General features: G+C 41.1%; 1 protein-coding gene across 1 annotated transcript; it reads left to right on the top strand.

The window, feature by feature from the left end:
• The first annotated feature begins 200 nt into the window (after positions 1–200).
• Positions 201–4,303, top strand: LOC129380340 (uncharacterized). Its single transcript, XM_055061144.2, has 5 exons — positions 201–289; positions 2,176–2,345; positions 3,809–3,901; positions 3,994–4,117; positions 4,202–4,303. The coding sequence occupies exons 1-5, from the start codon at positions 217–219 to the stop codon at positions 4,282–4,284; spliced, it is 543 nt and encodes a 180-aa protein (XP_054917119.2). The 5' UTR covers positions 201–216; the 3' UTR covers positions 4,285–4,303.
• The last annotated feature ends 3,459 nt before the right edge of the window (positions 4,304–7,762 follow it).

Raw genomic sequence — 7,762 nt, forward strand, 5'->3', positions numbered from 1 at the left:
ACATACAGTCACTTTCTTTGATATCAGAAATGCCAATTGATTGCGCGAGCTCACTTGGGTGAATATTCAAGCCTCAGAAGTGCACCGTGCATATAGAGAAGTCGTCACGCAGGCGATACTGTTTCTGAGCTCGCTGAAACTGCTGTTCTTATAGCGCGAATTGGCAGTGCCCGCATCTTGGATCAGTAAGCGAAAAAAAAAAGTTTTTGATGCGATATGTCGCGTTTTACTTTGATGTATTTGTCGGTGCTTCAATTACCAATCATCATCTGTTCGAGGGAATCTAATAGTAAGTGTACAATCAGGTGTCATACTTTTGCATTGTGTGGTGTACGTTGTTGGGCACGCATATCAAGAATTTTGTCTAAAATAGTGATGACTTTTTTTTCTAGTGTGGGAGCGAGCTGACTGTATGCGTAACGGCAGCTGAATTGTCCAAATCAGTCCTCAGTTTACTCTGTCTTATCGGAAGTGTTGACCTAGCGCGACTATAATCCCTAACCAGTCAGTAATAAGTGTAACTGTTATTAATGCTTCATGAGCTAGTGTTGCTCCACCCAGAAAAATATTTTTTTCTCCTTGACGAGCTTTAGTTTTCAGCATGAAGTCTTGAGCTAAATGTGTTCGGCCAACACTGAATTACAAGCAGCGAGGCTCATTTGTAGGGTTAGAGCCTAGATAAAGGACCAATAAAAAGAATTGTGGCGCACGACTCACTATATTTTAAAATCATGGTCAGAGCAGAACGCCCAACCTAAAATTTCCGGCTGAAGTTATATCATTTAGTTAATACATAGGAAATGCAATCTTCCCATTTATTTCGCATCCGGTATGAACTGTCTGGACAAGTTCTACACGTAGTCGAAGGTGGTTTGGGGTGAAGCTCGCTTTCAGCGTTCAGCCTGGTGTTGGCCGCAGGCAACAGACCTATTACTAAAGAATAGGTTTTTTACGTTGAATATCTTCATTGTGGTTGTTTTTTGCACATCTCAGTGAAAAATGAACACTCAAGAGGGATATCTTTATGCATTGTACTTACACGATTAAGTGCAATCAGAAAATTACGAGAACACATAAGAGCAACAAAACGTTTACAGTGCTAAAGTTGCACCTCTATGGGTTTAAATATATATCTGTCGAACAAGAATGCGCTGTTGATAGAACCTTCGCGACTTTCAGGAGTCTGTCTTGAGGAGCAGTTCTCGAAACGTGCCTAGCATTATTCTGGGATTCGCCTATGATCTCATCGGTGGTTTTAATACATCAGTCCTTCGACGTTCACTGCAGCATTATGGACAAGGAAAGCTGGCAGGACCTGAACTGAGTGAATGTGGTGGGTAACTGTGGAGGTAGTATAGTGTCCAAGGGAAATAGCGTAGAAGTTCCGGGCAATAAGCATTTAGTAAAAATACCTCAAGAACAACTTCGGCTGAGAGCATAACATAAAGGTTCTCAAGGTATTTGCAAACGTAATATTTAGTTGATGATTAACTTCTCAAAGAAATCAGTAAAGTAAGCGCAAGTTTACATGGACATGGCAAAACGATTCCACGGAAATCTGCGGTGTAGAAGTTTAATTAGAAGTGTTTATTTAAATGTTGGCCTCAGTGCCTGCTTTACTCCAGACTTCACGATTTAAGAGACCGACCAGACTCAATCGTGAAAGAGAGGAGTAAGTTATTGTCAGGACCGTGCACCCATTGTAGGAGTTTGTCCGTATTATTAGACGAGATGTGTGACTGAAGGGGAAAAGCCCGGCAGAAGCTACAAAAAAAGGAGTTTCTCACAAAAAGAAAAGCTTGGCTGTTCAAGAACAATTTTTCTCGTCGGCGTGTTGAATCCGGGACCATCTCGAAGAAAGCTTTCAGTTGCAAACCAGACAGCTTCTTTTTTTTTTTTTAATATGCGCAACCATGCAGCGAGTGGCATGGTTGCGGAAAGGTAGTCGAAATACGTGACACGACCACGATTACGTCAATGGTGACTATTACAATTACAAGGAAGCATTTAAATCTAACCGGCAGAATTAGATATACTATTATGTTCTTGTCCTCTTCCACTGTCTGTTTAATATGACTGAATTTTGAGCACTTATAGAAAAATTTCGGAGCAATAGGGTGGTTTTCTTCTTACTTTGCAACCAGTCGGTTAAGAAATGGGCCTTCAATTTTTCAGGTGATCCCGGAACACTAGTCTATCCTCTGCTCTTTGAAACGAGGAGTGAAAATGGAGAGAGGGCTGTCCACTTAAGTGATGGAAACTTTGTGCACCTGCACAAAGCTACCGTACTGCACGATACATTGACTGTGCACTCATTCGAGAAGAACAAACGCATCATTCGAACGGTGGGTTCATTTGGACAGTCTTTCTGTGCATTGAAATTATGATGACACCATACACCATATAGCGCAGTTTAAAGTCGCAAGGAAATGTTTGCAAGTGCTAAAATTATTCTTCAGAAGGAAAAGTGGTGTCGCATTCAGCTTACGACTAAAGAGCAAGCGACACTGCTTAAAAAGTGAAAGAAACGAATGCTCCGTACTGAAGTTTCTAGCTGCATATGGGATATATGTGCTACGTGCAATGTGTATTTCTTCCTCGTCCCTAGTTTTTCAAAAAAGAACGTTAGCTCCATAATAATATCATAGTGCTCGCTTTTGAAGGACTGAGCAATAAAGTTAGCACTTCGCAGTGTAAACGCATCACAGTGTTAACAATCTTATTTACTTTTCAAGACCAGCGAAAGGTTTCAAAGTGCTAAGAACTAATAATAAAGCTTAGATACCTTAGCTTGGTTAAAAGAGTAAATGTTCTGCTTTACCGAAGCAACTGCATAGAAGGAGGAAAAGCCTTGAATTGTTGGTAATATTTGTTTTAGTAGTGATTGTAGTTCTGTTTACACCCAAATAGTTGTCGACAGTTAGTATAGTGACTGTCGTAGCGTTTTGCCACTGACCAAGTGCCCTTCGCTGATGAGACTCGCCTGAACAGCTTAGCGACCCATTGAGTCTTACCGGCCTATTTAAACCTACTGTTGCAAACTCGCTCGTAGGTTTGTGGCAGGTCTTCAGAGAGCGAGTTTGTTGCTCCAAGTGTTTGTTTTGGTCGCTAAAGTAAAGGCGTTCCTATCTCGTGCTCTGAAAATAAGAGCATCCCACGCTCGAAAAATCAGCGATGCTTTGTCGCAGTTAGGCATCGTTCTGTGTAGCAAAAAAGGTACCGAAGGCTAGTGGTGGTGCCGGAGATGCGCCGAAAGGCCAGCCGCCGAGATGACAGTGATCTCGACAAAGGCGACTTGCTCAAAGAAACCGGATGCGAAGGAGCAACCGGGCAGGCCGCTGATCATGTGCCAAAGCAAAGAGCACGGTGTCTGTAGACCTGTATTACATGACTAAAATTAAAAGCGATGCAAAGAGATGCTAAATGGGAGCTTTTTGTTCTGCAGCGGATGCATTTATCAAACTTCCTATACACTCCGTACGCACAGATGGAGAGAGAATAAGCACTGGCTGTTACCTTCTGTAGCGACTAACATGACAATGTGTTATCTTAAGTGAAGCTAATAACTCATAAAATACCATGTTTCACGTAATAACCTTAGCCCTTTTTCGTTCGTTGCGAATGACCAAGAAGAATAGACGGAAATCTCCTGGGGCACTTTTGTTGCCCTCTGGGTATTGAAGAAAGAAACATGAAATTCGGCTTGTTCAGAATTCCGCGAAGTGTAAAAAAAATATAGATTTTATTCGTGTGGACGACTAAAGGACTTCGCTTACCTTAGGCTGCTTTTTTGTTGTTTTGTCACCAGCTTGAATCCAAGGATATCGAAGGAAATCTTTACGAAAACAAAAAAACATTGGCTTCTCTTCTTCTGGAAGAAACTGCAAATGGAATTGTGATGGTATTCCAGTTTCCCCTTCACATACACTTTAGAAAAAAATACAAAACCAGACAAATATTTGGCCCACGTTCACTTCCTTTTTTTTTATGCAGGAGGGCCTTGTAAACCACACGTACCGCATTCAACCTTTATTTGAAGCTGAAAGGTCTGAGAGCGGACAAGTTGCTCACAGACTATATGTGGTGAAGCCACACAAAGCAAATGTTATTAAATCAAGTAAGAATTTTCAGAGTTATTTTTAGTACACGGGAACAGCAGCACACTAATAGTGAACGTATTTTGTTTTTACCACTTAATTAGTTCCAGAATTCGAACCTTTGCCTGAAGATTTTACTGCAGGTGAGTTAGCACTGTATTTGTCGTGGCATCCCACATTGCCATAAAATTTCTGTTTCAGAGGCCAGAAGCGAACTTCCAAGTGTTTTTCGTCCTGATGTGTTTCTAATATCCGATTATGAACACAACAGACACTTCTCGAGCCTTCAAAAACTGGTGAAATATCTCGTCGTACTATTCAATGGCGTAAGTGGCTCGTGACTAAGTGACCAGGTCATTTTATGATTGAATTCACAACGTTTGTAATTAAGAGGCTGAACGAGAAAAGCAGTACGCAGTCATGAGTAGAACATATTTACGATAAATAACGTATTTTAGACTGTCACAGTACAGCACACGGAATGTGAGATTCACCATAGTGAATATTTAGACATTTTATTTTTCTTCGTGACAGAGATGAGGTGAGGTATTTTGTTTCCATTGTGTGCCTAAAAGTTTAAAACGCAAATTGAAGTTCACTTATGAGCCCTTGAGCACCTTTATCAACGTTTTTGTTTTAGAAAGGTGTATGTAAACTATCTCTATATGGCTTTTACATAAAATGAAAAAACATTTCATTCAGTAGAGATACTAGTGGTCATAGAGGAATTGCGTAATGAAGGAGTACAGAAGGCATACGTGACCATCTCGGGAAATATCTACGGAGATTCCACAGCTACCTTCCTTCTCCACAGGAGAACTAAAAAAAATACGTATCAATAAAGGGTCAGGCAAGGAGACAATCTCTAAGATGCTAATAACTGCATGCTTAGAAGACCTATTCAAGCAATTGAACTGGAAAGGGTTAGCAGTGGAGATCGACGGCAAATATTTCAGCAACCTTTGGTTCGCAGATGACATTGTCCTGTTCAGCAGCAGTAGGGACAAATTGCAACAAGTACTAGAGGACCTTAACCAAGAAAGTCTAAGAGAGGTTGTGTAACTGTAAGAGAGGGGTTGAAGATAAATATGCAGAAGACAGGGGTAATGTTCAATAGCCTGGCAAGGGAACGATAATTCATGATCGCCAGTCAGCCTTTAGAGCCTGCGCAGGAGAATGTTTATCTAGGTCAATTACTCACAGAGGACACTGATCACGAGAAGGAAATTTACAGAAGAATAAAAGTGGGTCGAAGCGCACACGGCAGTCATTGCGAAATCCTGACTGCGAGCTTTCCACTGTCATTGAACAAAAAAAAGAAAAGTGTACAATCATTGCATTCTGCCGCAGCTAACATACGTACGGGACAGAAAGTTGGAGGCTAACAAAGAAGCTCGAGAACAAGTTAAGGATCGCGCAGAGAGCGATAGAACGAAAAAATTTAGGTGTAACGTTAAATATAGGAAGAGAGTGGTCTGGATCAGAGAGCAAATAGGGATAGCTGATATTCTAGTTGACATTACGAGCCAAAAATGGAGCTGGGCAGGCCACGTAATGCGTGGAGTAGATAACCGGTGGACCATTAGAGTTACAGAATGGGGGGCCAAGAGAAGGAACCAGGGCGGCATAAATCTATATGGGGTGATGAAATGAGGAAATTTGCAGAGGCAAGTTAGAATCAGATAGCGCAATGACGGGGGTGTAATAGCGCAAGAAAGGCCTTCGTCCTGCAGTGGACATAAAGATTGGCTGATGGTGATGATGATGAAAATTATTCCTGTTACTTATGTTACTGCCGTGAAAGTGCATAGGTGAGGCAGGTATATTACCTGCCTCGCCATTAGCACTGTCTTTCCGAGCATCGGTTCCATGGTAGCGGGACGTGTTTGGCGTCTATAGCGAGTACCTTTCGGATTGCTCCTTTCAATGCGGTTTGGAGCATCTCGTACACCTGTGTATCTAGCGGCCTGTGTGTGCATTTCGATTGAAGCAGGTGATGACAAAAAAAAAGCTGTTTCAAACTTTTTGCAGAGTTTCATTTTACCGCCCGTCAAACTTTGGAATAGCCTAATTTTAATTATTTCAAGCGTTTTTTTTTCTTTTGTTTTCATCCTGAAGGTCAAACTGCGATACGAAAGTGTGAGGTACTTAAAAATTATACCTAGACTTGTTGGAATTGAACGTGCACAAGTAAGTATTTCATTGCAGACCAGCGCTTCCCGCATGGCATGCTTTGAAAACGTTGGAAAATTTCTGAAGGTGGTTCGAATTCGTTGCAGCAGGCTAGTTTCGGTAGCATCAGCGAGAAACTTTTTGCATCGGGGACTAGCGATAACATGATTCCCTGCACTCTTGTAATCCCTCACTCACTCACTCACTCACTCACTCACTCACTCACTCACTCACTCACTCACTCACTCACTCACTCACTCACTCACTCACTCACTCACTCACTCACTCACTCACTCAGTCAGTCAATCAACCAATCAATCAATCAATCCCTGTTCAATATAGTTCCAAAATACAGCTGAGAGCTTTTGTACTCGTTCATGTAAATTGTTATACACAGCAAATTATGTACAAAAATACAAATGTAGAGAAAATTGGAAGGCAAGAAACAAATAGGGAGAAAAGCAAAACGAGGGAGGTGTACGTGAAAAGGAGTTAATCATACAACATGAATATCTAACGACGTAACTTGTACTCTATTCTTCTGATGTACCTCCTGCAGCAGGGGCATGACTCCTACGAAGTGATGTATGGAGAAAGTATGATTTCAGAAGATACTCTGAGAAACCTACAGTCGTACGTCGAAGGGCGGCTAAATGACTTCAAGGGCGCTGACGCCGTTATGCTGATCACCGGGTATGTTCGACTTCATGGCTCCTTCTATATCAACAATTCCTGGCGTGATGTTTATATTCAAATTATCTGCCTAACGTTGTGGCAATTTCGTTTCGTTTGAAGACCATCAGTAAAGCAGCAGGCTGATGCACTGTGCTGCTATCGAAAGTTTTCTATGCGTGTGTTTGTTAAGCCGTTTAGAGCGACTACAGCTATACAAAGTGTAGCGTAGGAGAATGCCGGTAACTCTAGACACTCTAGACACTCTAGACTTCTAGGTCCTTCACTTGTTAATAACAATATTTCGCAACAAGAAGGCAACCGTTTTCTTTCTTCTCTTCCTTTCATTCGTCTCCATTCCAACTGGCATTATATTTGGTGAAAGTGACACAAGAAGCCACCTATGTTGGTGGATTCTTTAAATCAGGTGCTTTCCACCTTTGAATCAGTTTCTTAACAGAAGATGCCGGAAATTTTTAATAAGCGTTATTTATTTATTTGTTTATTTATTTATTTATTTATTTATTTATTTATTTATTTATTTATTTATTTAATTATTTATTTACTTATTTAATGAAAGTACCTCACAGGGCCTAAAAGCGAACTCATTCCAAGTCTTCAAACGCTTTCAATACAGACGTGCTTGCCTGCCATTTCTGAACATTCTGCATTATTTTACAGCTGCAGGAATAAGAATCATCTGTGCAGGTTCATGATGTTTCTATGTTTTATTTAATTAAAGGATTATGCTCTTGAAGACTACAGCCCTACTACTCTGTGTTATCGCCAGATGGCTCCCGTGGTTCCCCTAATCAATGAAC

This window comes from Dermacentor andersoni, unplaced genomic scaffold, assembly GCF_023375885.2.
Source record: "Dermacentor andersoni unplaced genomic scaffold, qqDerAnde1_hic_scaffold ctg00000044.1, whole genome shotgun sequence".
Lineage (NCBI taxonomy): Eukaryota > Metazoa > Arthropoda > Arachnida > Ixodida > Ixodidae > Dermacentor > Dermacentor andersoni.

Bases quoted from the DNA above. Each gene is read 5' to 3' on its own strand.
- LOC129380340 (XM_055061144.2), top strand. From the start codon at position 217: ATGTCGCGTTTTACTTTGATGTATTTGTCGGTGCTTCAATTACCAATC. The intron at 3,902-3,993 runs GTATTCCAGTTT...TTTTTTATGCAG, and splicing joins CTGCAAATGGAATTGTGATG to GAGGGCCTTGTAAACCACAC. The intron at 4,118-4,201 runs GTAAGAATTTTC...CCACTTAATTAG, and splicing joins AGCAAATGTTATTAAATCAA to TTCCAGAATTCGAACCTTTG.